We start from the raw sequence: 14,574 nt of genomic DNA, 5'->3' as shown, positions 1-14,574 counted from the left end.
ATGTTCAGAGAGGCTTTTATTTTTTTCATAATAACCAGAAACTAGAATCAATCTAGATGTCCATCAACTAAACAATGGATAAAGAAAATGTAGTACATTTACACAAAGGAGTATTACTCACTTGTTAAAAATAATGACATCCTGAAATTTGCTGGAGAAATGGAAGAAACTAGAGACTATCATCTTGTGTGAAGTAACCCAGATCCAGAAAAACAAACTGTGTACTCATTTATAATTAGAGATTAGCCATAAGTACAGGATGACCATGATATAATTCACAGACACAGATAAGCTAAGTAACAAGAAGGGTTCAATGGGGGGGGGAGCATTAATCTAATTCTGAAAGGGAAATAGAGAGTGGACAAGCATGGAGATATGAGGATGGGAACTGATAGGATCAGGTAGGGGGAAAAGGATGGAGAGAGTACTGGGACAGAAAACTTGAATGGACAGACTCTCTAGAATAAACTAGGAGCCTTGTATAACTGAAGATCTCAGGAATCACTAAGGATGACCCTAGCTAATACTCTGAGTAATAAGGGATCTGGAGCTTAAGCTACCAGTCTTCTGTAACCAGGTAAGACTTCAAGTGTAAGGACTAGACCACCAACCTAGCCACATCACTTTGAACCAACAGTTTGTCCTGCCTACAAGATGTGCTAGGGTAAAGTTGATTCAGAAATTGTATGAGTATCCAATGAGTGACTGGTCTAGCTTGAGACCCATGCTGTGAAAATGAGCCTGCCTCTGACACTGCCAGGAACTAGAGGCTCAAATAGCCAGAGAACTACCATAGAACCAACATTGACTGAAAAAAAGTCAATAAAATGATTTCTATATGATACTCTGCTATACTTTTATATTGGTGCCTAGTCCAACTGTCATCAGAGAGGATTCATCCAGAAACTAATGTAAAGAAATTAAGAAACCCACAGACAAACTTTATGCAATACTTGAAGAGTCCTGCAGAAAATGTAAAAGGAGTTCTAGAGGAGCCAGTGGTGTCAAGGACACCACAATAGAATACACAGAATCAACTAATCTGGGCCCATAAGGACTCACAGAGAGTGAACTGACAATCATGGAGCCTGCAGGGGATTGAATTAGGACCTCTGTTTTTAACTTAGAGTTGTATAGCTTGTTGTAGAACTCTTGATAGTGGAAGCAGGGAGTGTCTCTGAATCTGTTGGCCCTTCCAGTTTTAATAGGAGAGGAAGCCTAGTCTTATTGCAACTTGATGTGTCATGACTGGTTGATATCCATGGGAGGCATGGCCTTTTCTGAAGATAAAGGAGAAATGATTGGAACTGCTGGGAAAAGGCGAGATGGGACTGATGGATGGGGCAGAGAAGAGAAGTGAAAATGTGGCTAATATGTATCAACAAACAAACAAACAAACAAACAATTTCCTCCCATAATTTGCTTTTGGTCATAATATTTTATCATAGTAACACAAAGGAAATCTGGTAGTACTGTTGGAGGTTGTAATGTGGGAACTTGGGAGCAAGATTTCCAAGGTCACACCTGGTCCTTGGTCATTTTTTCTCTCTACTTCATCTCTTCTGTTGGGGAGTAGTATCAGGAAAACACTGCTAATACCATGTTATTACCCTTTACCTCAGACTCAAGCAATGCTTTTCATTAGCAAGTTTTAAAACCCTGAGCAAAAATAACCATCCTTTTTGTGTCAGTCATAGTGAATAAAATCTAACATAGTTGGCTGCCTCTATGGAGGTTATTCCTTAAGCAACAAATTATGGAATAAAGTTCTGGAGAATCATAAGGAAATAGTATCCCAAATAGATATCCATTCTATAGTGCTTTTCTTTTCTATATAGTAACTATAACTGTATAAATTATTTAAGTATGCACTATAATTTCTACTATGGCATAAGGTTCACAATAGCTGGCCCAAGCTTCATGAGTTTAGAAACTTTTTCTTCACCTCCAGAAGCACATGGTACTTGAAGGACAGACATATGATGACAGACTGAATCCCTCAATTGTTTTCAATTCCATAAAGAGTAAAATCAATAGAGTTAAATGTAATTCACAAAACAAATTTAAAGTCAATGAAATGTAACTCCCAAATTTATTTTAAATTACAAAAGATAACCAAGCATAAATAAAAATCAAAATAAGTCATGCATATGAACAATCATTTTGTTTTTCTAACTAGCGTGCACTGAGTAGCATGGGTGGTACAGACTCTTTGGATTCCTACAGTTTGTAAATATATTATTAATTTAACATCAAATTTTGATATGGCACAGTAGAAAGAGATAGCAAGTTATTGAAACATCCAGTGGGCGTTCAGATAAGGCAGCTTTATCAAGGTGGTGCTGAGAGAACAGTGTTAGGAGTTCTAGATAACCTTAGGGAAGAAGAATAGGATAGCAATAAAAAGAACTGAATGTGAATTACAGGCATTATGAAACCTGGCCTTTACAGAAGGTAGTTAGATTTGCCACCACCTTTCAGTTCATTTCAATAGACATCTTCCATAAGTATTACCATATATTCCAGTAACTTAAACATATATCTGTGATAATACCTAAATGGATTGCTGGCGTCTGTCAAAATTTTATTCATGTAAGAACTTGCTAACAACTTTGGCAGTTTTCAAATAATGCTCAATAGTGTGCCTCCCAGCATGAGAGTAACCTGACTCTTGTGTTGGCAAACTAGAATATAAAATGTTAATGTTAATAACATCATACTTCACGTTAGTTTGTCATCTTGTGACATAGTTATTTCATAAATAAAACTAGAAAAAAACCCTGTTAATACTAATATGGTTAGCATTTTGCTTCATATTTAATATGTGCTGAATACATCATACCTGTGGGTCTCTGTAAGTTTTTTTGTACTAAAACCCTCCTCAGAGTGCCATCCATTGCTGCCTCTTCTATATGGGAGTGATCCCCAATTACAGTCCAGTACATCATCCTAAAGAGAGCAGGTCAAGGAGATTAGTTTGGGGATGGTGCTGTGAATATTGTCTCCTCCATTTGCCAGTAACTGCTCAGATCACATGTGTCAGAATAACTCGGTTCCCTCAGTAAGCAGATTCCTGACCCAACTTGAAAACTACACAATGTCCAACTTCAACCCGGAGTTTTGCAAATCAGTATTATAAATAAAATGTCACCCAAATGTAAGTTTTGGAGATAACATTATTTACCAATGTACATCATAGCTTATTATTTGTTATACAATTTTTAGTTCTGAAAACTCCTTAAAACCTAGATAAGACTGTTTCTATCACTTGTAAGTATCATATATATATATATATATATATATATATATATATATGTATATATATATACATATATGTATATATATATATGGTGACAGATTAGTCACTTGAGATTTTCTTATAATAACAGATTATTCACCTAATTACAGATGACTTCACTAATAAGTGTGACAAAGCTAAAATGAAAATTTAAAAGACAACTGATATGAAATTGGAAGGGGACATGGTGAGAAGGGGGTCTAAAAGGAGTCAGAATGGGGACTAGAATATTAAAATGATCAAAATACGTTGTGTACATGTATAAAATCCTGAGAGGAGGTAGAGGGGATCTGAGAGGAATGAAGGAAGGGGAATGTATTTATGATATATTATATGAGAGACAAATCTATTTTCAACAAAATGATGTTAATTTAAAGTTATTGGAATGATCCCCCCCCCAAAACTGACAGAGTTGCATTTTCTTTCTATTTCCTTTTCCAGGTATGAAAGCCCAGGTTAGCACCAAACTCCTTACATAGCTGAAGCTGGTCTTGAACTCTAGATCTGTCTACATTTACCTTCCAAATGCTAAAGCCACAGGCAGTGCTAAGTCACTGAAAAGGAAATGGATCTCATTTGGTGGATACCATATTCTACAGTTCTAGTAATTGGATTATTTTTTATACGTATTTCTTTTATTTATAATTTCTTTTCAACACTGAATGGAGAAATTCCATCTAATACCAAAGAAAAAGGATATCTCCAGAATCTCTAAGCCATCCTTTTAATATATTTAATGTTTCATATTCAATTGTGGTTTAAAGGTAGTAGTCATGTGATTACCACGTCAATTCCACTGTTTATAATCAATGCACATAAAAACACAGAGACACGAAAAGAGATTCTCATACCTATACTAAATGCATAATATAGAAAACATTTATAAAAATATTTGGTGTCAACATCTTTAAAAGGAAACAGTTCTGAGAGAGCAGTATGAGGACTTTCCAGTCTCAGAAACCTCTTTTACCTTGAACAAATTACAGAGCACAATCTATAAATATCAATATTCATATTATATTGAGAAACAAAAACACCAAGCAATCAACATACCCTCTTTTAGGATTTACAGCAATAGCATAGGGCTCCCCAGCCATATTTGTTAAGAGTCTGGTGCAGTTGGGACCATTGAGCTGTCCTACATTGATGGAGTACCTCAGGCTGGTCCAGTGAGTAGTATAGTAGCTGAACCAGTGCATTCTGGAATGATCTGTCCAGTAAACATTTCCTGCAACCCAGTCAACGGCAATGTCTCGAGGTCTTTTAAATTCAGGACACTAAAAGAGGAAGGGAAAAAAGAGAAAATTTGCATCCTTTTCTATATCTACACATTAGAATAGTAGGGTTACTAATGGATATTCTAAATATTAATACATGATTTTTCAAGGATTACAGAGTGAATATATCCATTAAAGAATGGCAGTGTCTTCTATTCTTAACTTCTACTTATTGTCAAACATATAATTTACCCATATTTTTAAGTGTATCAGTTACCAATGTCTTTATTGATGGATGTAATTTTATTTTATGAAGATATACTGATTTGTGTAGCATTCAGCTATTTGTATCCATTTATATCGTTTACAATTTTAGGCCATTACAATAAACATGGTAAACATTCATATTCATGTCAATTATAGAATAGCCATTCAGTTTTTTAATATTTATTCAGAAATATAGTGGTTAAGTACTTAGATATAAATATATACTGCTAGAAAATCTTGTTTAAGGACTTTCCACTAATACATAGTTTTAGCAATGTGAGGTAGTGCAGGGTTTTCTAGATTTCTGTCACATAGAATTGTCTTTAACAAATAAAAAATGTAGGATAAACTGATACATTAACAGGGAAAAACATTTCAGTATGTTTTCAGAAAAGCTGAAGCATCTGTCTGAGAGATTGAATATTTTAGTTATTTGGTTTTACAGAGTTATGAGAAAAATGAAAAAGTATTCATAGAAAGCATAAGCAAAATATATATTCTGAAGCTTTAGTTAACTTTGTCACTTTGAATGGACCTAAAATAGTAATTAACTTGACATGGTCAGGTTTATTGTGCACAACGAGAAGGAGAAGGGATCCCAAGGAGTGTCATACCAAAAAGAGAAACAATTATTTCAGATGACTCCTATTTTGACCTGCTCATAGTGGAGAAATGATATTTATAGTAATCTTTTGAATGATTTAGTCATGAACAAAAAAGTAGTTATCTCAAACAGACACACACACACACACACACACACACACACACATACACGATCTAAAAATAGTAGTTCAAAGGCACTGTTTGTTGCTGAGAGAAAGGAGGTTGCCTTCAATAATTCATGGATTTCAGAAGCAATTTCCCTCTTGTGGTATCAGGGATTCAGCACAAGTGAAAAGCATGCATTACTTTAACTATATTGGTTAGATTACCAGAATATAAAAGTAAATTTATCACCAAATGACACACATATTGCATGTCAAGGTAAATCATAATAACATGAAAAACTAGGTGTTAAATTGCCATTCTACACTGTTTAATGTCTGTTATTGAATATTTATTATGCTGATAAACAAGCAGAACAAGCCTTTACTGTGAAGAAAATATGTTGATGATCCACCTTGATCATAAGAAAATATTCACTTGATCTTCGACAAGGGAGCTAAAACTATCCAGTGGAAGAAAGACAGCATTTTCAACAAATGGTGCTGCCATAACTGGTTGTTAACATGTAGAAGAATGCGAATCGATCCATTCCTATCTCCTTGTACTAAGGTCAAGTCTAAGTGGATCAAGGAACTTCACATAAAACCAGAGACACTGAAACTTATAGAGGAGAAAGTTGGGAAAAGCCTTGAAGATATGGGCACAGGGCAAAAATTCTTGAATAGAACAGCAGTGGCTTGTGCTGTAAGATCGAGAATTGGTGGAATTTTTAGGGTCACTTATATATACTATCATATCATCTGCAAAAAGTGATATTTTGACTTCATCTTTTCCAATTTGTATCCCTTTGATCTCCTTTTGTTGTCGAATTGCTCTGGCTAGGACTTCAAGTACTATGTTGAATAGGTATGGAGAAAGTGGACAGCCTTGACTAGTCCCTGATTTTAGAGGGATTGCTTCAAGCTTCTCACCATTTACTTTGATGTTGGCTACTGGTTTGCTGTATATTGCTTTTATCATGTTTAGGTATGGGCCTTGAATTCCTGATCTTTCCAAGACTTTTATCATGAATGGGTGTTGGATCTTGTCAAATGCTTTTTCTGCATCTAACGAGATGACCATGTGGTTTTTGTCTTTGAGTTTGTTTAAATACTGGATTACGTTGATGGATTTCCGTATATTGAACCATCCCTGCATCCCTGGGATGAAACCTACTTGGTCAGGATGGATGATTGTTTTGATGTGTTCTTGGATTCGGTTAGCAAGAACTTTATTGAGTATTTTTGCATCAATATTCATAAGGGATATTGGTCTGAAGTTTTCTATCTTTGTTGGGTCTTTTTGTGATTTAGGTATCAGAGTACTACCGGAGGATCCAGCAATACCTCTTCTGGGCATATATCCAGAAGATGTCCCAACTGGTAAGAAGGACACATGCTCCACTATGTTCATAGCAGCCCTATTTATAATAGCCAGAAGCTGGAAAGAACCCAGATGTCCCTCAACAGAGGAATGGATACAGAAATTATGGTACATTTACACAATGGAGTACTACTCAGCTATGAAAAAGAATGAATTTATGAAATTCCTAGGCAAATGGATGGACCTGGAGGGCATCATCTTGAGTGAGGTAACACAATCACAAAGGAACTCACACAATATGTATTCACTGATAAGTGGATATTAGCCCAAAACTTAGGATACCCAAGATATAAGATACAATTTGCTAAACGCATGAAACTCAAGAAGAATGAAGACCAAAATGTGGACACTGTGCCCCTTCTTAGAATTGGGAACAAAAAACCCAGGGAAGGAGTTACAGAGACAAAGTTCGGAGCTGTGATGAAAGGATGGACCATCTAGAGACTGCCGTATCCAGGGATCCATCCCATAATCAGCTTCTAAACGCTGACACCATTGCATACACTAGCAAGATTTTGCTGAAAGGACCCAAAGATAGCTGTCTCTTGTGAGACTATGCAGGGGCCTAGCAAACACAGGAGTGGATGCTCACAGTCAGCTATTGGATGGATCACAGGGCTCCCAATGGAGAAGCTAGAGAAAGTACCCAAGGAGCTAAAGGGATCTGCAACCCTATAGTTGGAACAACATGATGAACTAACCAGTACCCCGGAGCTCTTGTCTCTAGCTGCATATGTATCGAAAGATGGCCTAGTCGGCCATCACTGGAAAGAGAGGCCCATTGGACTTGCAAACTTTATATGCCCCAATATAGGGGAATGCCAGGGCCAAAAGAATGGGAATGGGAGGGTAGGGAAGTGGGGGGCGGTATGGGGGACTTTTGGAATAGCATTGGAAATGTAATTGAGGAAAATATGTAATAAAAAAAAACAGTGAAAAAAAAAAAAGAAAAGGGAAGGGAGATATGTCATTAAATTATGATCTCATAAGTTTTAAAATGTAGAAGAAGAGGAGAGAAAGAAAATTTGGGTTGGGATGAAATATATTAAAGATAAAAATAAACAAATAATAAATAGGAAATAAAAATGTTCCAGATGTCAGATATTAAAAAAAAAAAAAAAAAAGATCGAGAATTGACAAGTGGGATCTCATGAAACTGCAAAGCTTCTGCAAGGCAAAAGACACCATCAATGAGACAAAAAAACCACCAACAGATTGGGAAAGAATCTTTACCTATCATAAATCAGATAAGGGACTAATATCCAATATATATAAATAACTCAAGAAGGTGGACTCCAGAAAGTCAAATAACCCCATTAAAAAACTGGGGCTCATAACTGAACAAAGAATTCTCACCTGAGGAATACCTAATGGCAGAGAAGCACCTGAAAAAATGTTCAACATCCTTAATCATCAGGGAAATGCAAATCAAAACAACCCTGAGATTCCACCTCGCACCAGTCAGAATGGCTAAGATCAAAAATTCAGGTGACAGCAGATGCTGGCGAGGATGTGGAGAAAGAGGAACACTCCTCCATTGTTGGTGGGATTGCAAGCTCGTACAACCACTCTGGAAATCAGTCTGGCGGTTCCTCAGAAAATTGGACATAGTACTACCAGAGGATCCAGCAATACCTCTTCTGGGCATATATCCAGAAGATGTCCCAACCGGTAAGGACACATGCTCCACTATGTTCATAGCAGCCCTATTTATAATAGCCAGAAGCTGGAAAGAACCCAGATGCCCCTCAACAGAGGAATGGATACAGAAATTATGGTACATTTACACAATGGAGTACTACTCAGCTATTAAAAAGAATGAATTTATGAAATTCCTAGGCAAATGGATGGACCTGGAGGGCATCATCTTGAGTGAGGTAACACAATCACAAAGGAACTCACACAATATGTATTCACTGATAAGTGGATATTAGCCCAAAACTTAGGATACCCAAGATATAAGATACAATTTGCTAAACGCATGAAACTCAAGAAGAATGAAGACCAAAGTGTGGTCAATATGCGCTTTCTTAGAATTGGGAACAAAACACCCATGGAAGGAGTTACAGAGACAAAGTTTTGAGCTGTGATGAAAGGATGGACCATCTAGAGACTGCCATATCCAGGGATCCTTCCCATAATCAGCTTCCAAATGCTGACACCATTGCATACACTAGCAAGATTTTGCTGAAAGGACCCAAATATAGCTGTCTCTTGTGAGACTATGCCGGGGCCTAGCAAACACAGGAGTGGATGCTCACAGTCAGCTATTGGATGTATCACAATGCTCCCAATGGAGAAGCTAGAGAAAGTACCCAAGGAGCTAAAGGGAATCGCAACCCTATAGGTGGAACAACATGATGAACTAACCAGTACCCCGGAGCTCTTGTCTCAAGCTGCATATGTATCGAAAGATGGCCTAGTGGGCCATCACTGGAAAGAGAGGCCCATTGGACTTGCAAACTTTATAGGCCCCAAGATAGGGGAATGCCAGGGCCAAAAGAATGGGAATGGGTGGGTAGGGAAGTGGGGGGCAGTATGGGGGACTGTTGGGATAGCATTGGAAATGTAATTGAGGAAAATATGTAATAAAAAATATTAAAAAATAAAAAAAAACAAAAAAAGAAAATATTTACTATTCGTTTTATCATATTTAAACATACAAACTAAAATTCTTGTCTTAATAATATCACTGCCAAAACTATGAAAATTTCATACAATTTCCTCCTTTTTGAAATTAGTCTCTTTGTTTTACTTCATTTATGCTGAAAATGCTGGTTATTCTTTAATTTTACAAGTATTACCTTAAGGCACTGTCATCTATGAAATTCCATCCCTCACATTCTAAAGAATATGAGGAGAATATGGAGTCATATTTAGCGATACTCTTTTCAAGGTAAATGTTATTTTGATGACTGAACCAAGAGTAAATTCTTTAAATACAAACCAAATTTAGTTCAAATTTCTAGTACAAAGTATATGTCTAGAAAACTGAAAAGGGCTGACATTTATTTTAAGCACAATGGTTCCTGGTAGTGTGTCACATATAAATCTATTCTGAGATGTTTGTTCCTGTTTTCTTTAAAGTCCTTAATGCTTTGATAAAGTTTCTGACTGATCTTTTATTTTCTGTTCCCTGGGGTCCATCTAGATAATTTTCATTTAAGAAAATTCTGAGACTAATGGATAAAGGATTTCTATGTGACTATTTTAGAGTTTTTATTGTTTGAGGTTTTAAGGTGGTATCCCTGCTTGCAAACTTCTGTTGTTGATTCTGTCTTCTGGTTCCAAAATCAAGGAATACTTCCTGTTTGACCTACTAAAGCTGAATATTGTGCCAAATTTTGATACATTCAATTAATTATAACTGATATGCTGATAACATGAGTAACAATATTAATTCCCATGGAATGGGAATTGATGGAAGGAAATTAAGCATGTCATTGGAGATGGTGATTCATAGCAATGCGAGTTCACTGATACAACAGATAGAGTTTGATTTACAGAAGAAGGAGGATAAAGAAGAGATCATTCCTCATTATGACTCAAGGCTTTCATAAAAATATTATGATGGAATTATATTATTTTCTTCTCCCATTTAAAATTATCTATACCCTCCCATATACCTCTTCTTGCAGCACTTAAAATTCATGGTCTTCTCTCTTATTATTGGCACATGCATATATATTCCTGAACACATAAATATAACTTCCTTCGTCTGTGTAACATTAATTATATGTACATTTTTATGGATGACCACTTGGTAACAAATAACCAATTGCCATGCACTTGCATGTATAAGACTATTTATCACACTTTCAGTATTCCTCAGTTTCTTATATTTCTTTGTGTATGGTTGGAGCCCCATGGAATCACACAGATTTTGAAAGATATATCCACAAATGATTCATACTAAATAGCTCTTGACAAATGGAATGAAAGAAAAAACTCTTGTTACAATTTTAACTCTATCTTATAAACACTAAATGTTAGAAAAAAAAGTAATTATTTAAACTGAGTTAAAGAGACAGAAAAGAGAGTTGCCTGGGAATAGAGAGTATCATAGCATGTATTGCTTAACCCTAAAAAGGCAGAAAGAAAAGTAAAACAAATCAAATCATGTACTATATAATATAGAATAAAAAAATTGTTCATTTGTTCCTTAGGCCAACAAAGAGGTCAAACCCAATGACCCCATAGTGACATGTCCCATTTGAGAAAGACTAAGGAAATTACCATTCTAACAAATGATGTTTTTGTTAATGTTATTGAACAACCTGGAAGATATATGTTGATTGATTTCTTCAGAATAATTAAAAGGTCTAAATACACAGGTAAGTTAGGGTCCTATCAAAATATTAGTCAAGAAATTTTCCCCTGAGCCCATGTTTTCAAGAATCTTCCCCAATTTCTCTTCTATTTGCTTCAGTGTACCTGGTTTTTGTGGATGTTCTTGATCCACTTGGACTTGTGCTTTTTACAAGGAGATAAGAATGGATCACTGTGCATTCCTTTACAAGGTTATGGATGGTTTTAGCTCTTTTGTCAAAGATCAAGTGAGCATAGGTATCTGGGTTCATGTCTGGGTCTTCAATTCTATTCCTTTGATCTATGTGCCTGTCTTTGTACTAATACCTTACAGTTTTATCACGATGACTCTGTAATATAGCTTTAGGTCAGGTACGGTTATTCCCCCAGAGGTAAGTTTTCCTTGAGAATAGTTTTTTTCTAACCCGTTTTTTTTTTTTTTTTGATGTTTTTGTTGTTATTCCAAATGAATTCTTAAAAATGGGGTACAGATGTAAACAAAGAATTCTCAACTGAGGAATATTGAATGGTCAAGAAGCACCTAAAGAAATGTTCAACATCCTTAGTCATCAGGGAAATGCAAATCAAAGCAACCCTAATATTTCATCTCACACTAGTCAGAATGGCTAACATTTAAAATTCAGGTGAGAGCAGATGCTCAAAAGGATAGAGAGAAAGAGGAATACTACTCCATTGTTGGTGGGATTGCAAGCTGGTACAACCACTTTGTATATCAGTCTGGCAGTTCCTTAGAAAATTGGACGTATTACCTGAGGACCCAGATATACCACTCTTAGGCATATACTCAAAAGATTTTCCAATATATAACAAGGATACATGCTCCACTATGTTCATAGCAGCATTATTTATAATAGCCAGAAGTTGAAAAGAACTCAGATTTCCTTCAACAGAGCAATGGATAGAGAAAACGTGATACATTTACACAATGGAGTACTACTCAGCAATTAAAAACAATGAATTCCCCCATTAAAAAATGGGGCTCAGAACTGAACAAAGAATTCTCACCTGAGGAATACCTAATGGCAGAGAAGCACCTGAAAAAATGTTCAACATCCTTAATCATCAGGGAAATGCAAATCAAAACAACCCTGAGATTCCACCTCGCACCAGTCAGAATGGCTAAGATCAAAAATTCAGGTGACAGCAGATGCTGGCGAGAATGTGGAAAAAGAGGAACACTCCTTCATTGTTGGTGGGATTGCAAGCTTGTACAACCACTCTGGAAATCAGTCTGGCGGTTCCTTAGAAAATTGGACATAGTACTACCAGAGGATCCAGCAATACCTCTCTTGGGCATATATCCAGAAGATGTCCCAACCAGTAAGAAGGACACATGCTCCACTATGTTCATAGCAGCCTTATTTATAATAGCCAGAAGCTGGAAAGAACCCAGATGCCCCTCAACAGAGGAATGGATACAGAAAATGTGATACATTTATACAATGTAGTACTACTCAGCTATTAAAAAGAATGAATTTATGAAATTCCTAGGCAAATGGATGGATCTGGAGGGCATCATCCTGAGTGAGGTAACACAATCACAAAGGAACTCACACAATATGTATTCACTGATAAGTGGATATTAGCCCAAAACTTAGGATACCCAAGATAGAAGATACAATTTCCTAAACGCATGAAACTCAAGAAGAATGAAGACCAAAGTGTGGACACTGTGCCCCTCCTTAGAACTGGGAACAAAATACCCATGGAAGAAGTTACAGATACAAAGTTTGGAGCTGTGACGAAAGGATGGACCATCTAGAGACTGCCATATCCAGGGATCCACCCCATAATCAGCTTCCAAACGCTGACACCATTGTATACACTAGCAAGATTTTGCTGAAAGGACCCAGATATAGCTGTCTCTTGTGAGATTATGCCGGGGCCTAGCAAACACAGAAGTGGATGCTCACAGTCAGCTATTGGATGGATCACAGGGCTCCCAATGGAGGAGCTAGAGAAAGTACCCAAGGAGCTAAAGGGATCTGCAACCCTATAGGTGGAACAACATTACGAACTAACCAGTACCCCGGAGCTCTTGACTCTAGCTGCATATGTATCAAAAGATGGCCTAGTCGGCCATCACTGGAAAGAGAGGCACATTGGACATGCAAACTTTATATGCCCCAGTACAGGGGAACAGCAGGGCCAAAAACTGGGAATGGGTGGGTAGGGAATTATGGGGGAGGGTATGGGGGACTTTTGGGATAGCATTGGAAATGTAATTGAGGAAAATACGTAATAAAAATATTAAAAATTTAAAAAAAGAAATGAAACCACACACACACACAAAAGAAAAAAAAACAATGACTTCATGAAATTATTAGGCAAATGGATGGAACTAGAAAATATCATCCTGAGTGAGGTAACCCAGTCATAAAAGAACACACACACATGATATGTACTCACTGATAAGTGGATATTAACTCAAAAGCACAGAATACCCAAGATACAATTCACAGACCACATGAATCTCAAGAAGGAAGACCAAAGTGGTGTGGAACTAGGATAGGGAAAATTAGTCACTGACCCAAGTATAGAGGCAATGATAATACTTACCTGCTATGTACATATGTATTAATTATATTGTCTGTGGCTCCAGGTAGAGATATCAACAGATAGTTATTATACATGAATTAATAAAATATGTATGTGGCTCTGGGCAGAGAGCTGAACAGATAAATGGTATGAAGATTACTTTATATGCATCAAAGGATACTCAAATTCTGTGTAACATGGGCTTCATGGGAATCTTGTTTTTTGTTTTTTGTTTTAATCTTGCTTGGCAAAAAACAAGGCCTAATAATAGGCACATATAGTATTTTAGTTTACTTCATTTGTTTTGGATTGTTTTATCCTTCAAAATGGGTGTGATTTTGAGTTTTGAGGTTTTATTATTCCTCTGGAAGAGAGGTCAGGATTCAAGCTTTCATGGTATCTGAGAGAAAAGTTTTTTTTTGTTTTTTTGTTTTTTTTTTTTTTTTTTTTTTATTAGAACAGAAAGGGGGAAGTGTTGTGGATGGGCCTGGTGCTGTTTGTATTTTGATACTAATTCTACTTTCCTGGGAGGATCTGTAGTCAAGGAGTGAGTCATATGTTCAGGTGACTTCTTGTGAACCAATCCCCTAATGAATAAAGGAGACAATCACTGGGTGAGTAGGAGTGAATTCCAGGTTGGCGAGGGGAAGAGAGAAGGAGGCAAGAGAAAGGGTCCTTTTGGATAGGGATAATGTGAGGACAAGATGTAGCTACTAGTGTCTCCTGGTTTATGGCAAATCCGGAGAAATAAGATTATTAGATCTTATAAGACTAGGTTTACAAGATTAGGTTTTAGGTGTTGCGCCCAGTGATTGAACTACCATTGTTTCTGAAAAG

The 14,574-nt window shown here is 36.6% G+C and overlaps 1 protein-coding gene across 2 annotated transcripts in view; it reads right to left on the bottom strand.

Moving 5' to 3' along the window:
• Lrp1b (LDL receptor related protein 1B) overlaps positions 1-14,574 on the bottom strand; it is a 2,026,300-nt gene that overhangs the window by 78,439 nt on the left and 1,933,287 nt on the right. For both annotated transcript variants that reach the window (XM_021181392.3, XM_029472167.2), the window contains exons 78-79: positions 4,352-4,575; positions 2,843-2,949 (exon numbers count right to left, since the gene is read on the bottom strand). In XM_021181392.3, the coding sequence (XP_021037051.1) occupies positions 2,843-2,949; positions 4,352-4,575 (331 nt within the window). The remainder of the gene's footprint in view (positions 1-2,842; positions 2,950-4,351; positions 4,576-14,574) is intronic.

The sequence above is a fragment of the Mus caroli genome, unplaced genomic scaffold, assembly GCF_978045245.1.
Source record: "Mus caroli unplaced genomic scaffold, Mus_caroli_1 scaffold_2, whole genome shotgun sequence".
Classification (NCBI taxonomy): Eukaryota; Metazoa; Chordata; class Mammalia; order Rodentia; family Muridae; genus Mus; species Mus caroli.
Note: the sequence above shows the minus strand (reverse complement) of the source record. Positions and strands in the feature narration are given on the sequence as shown.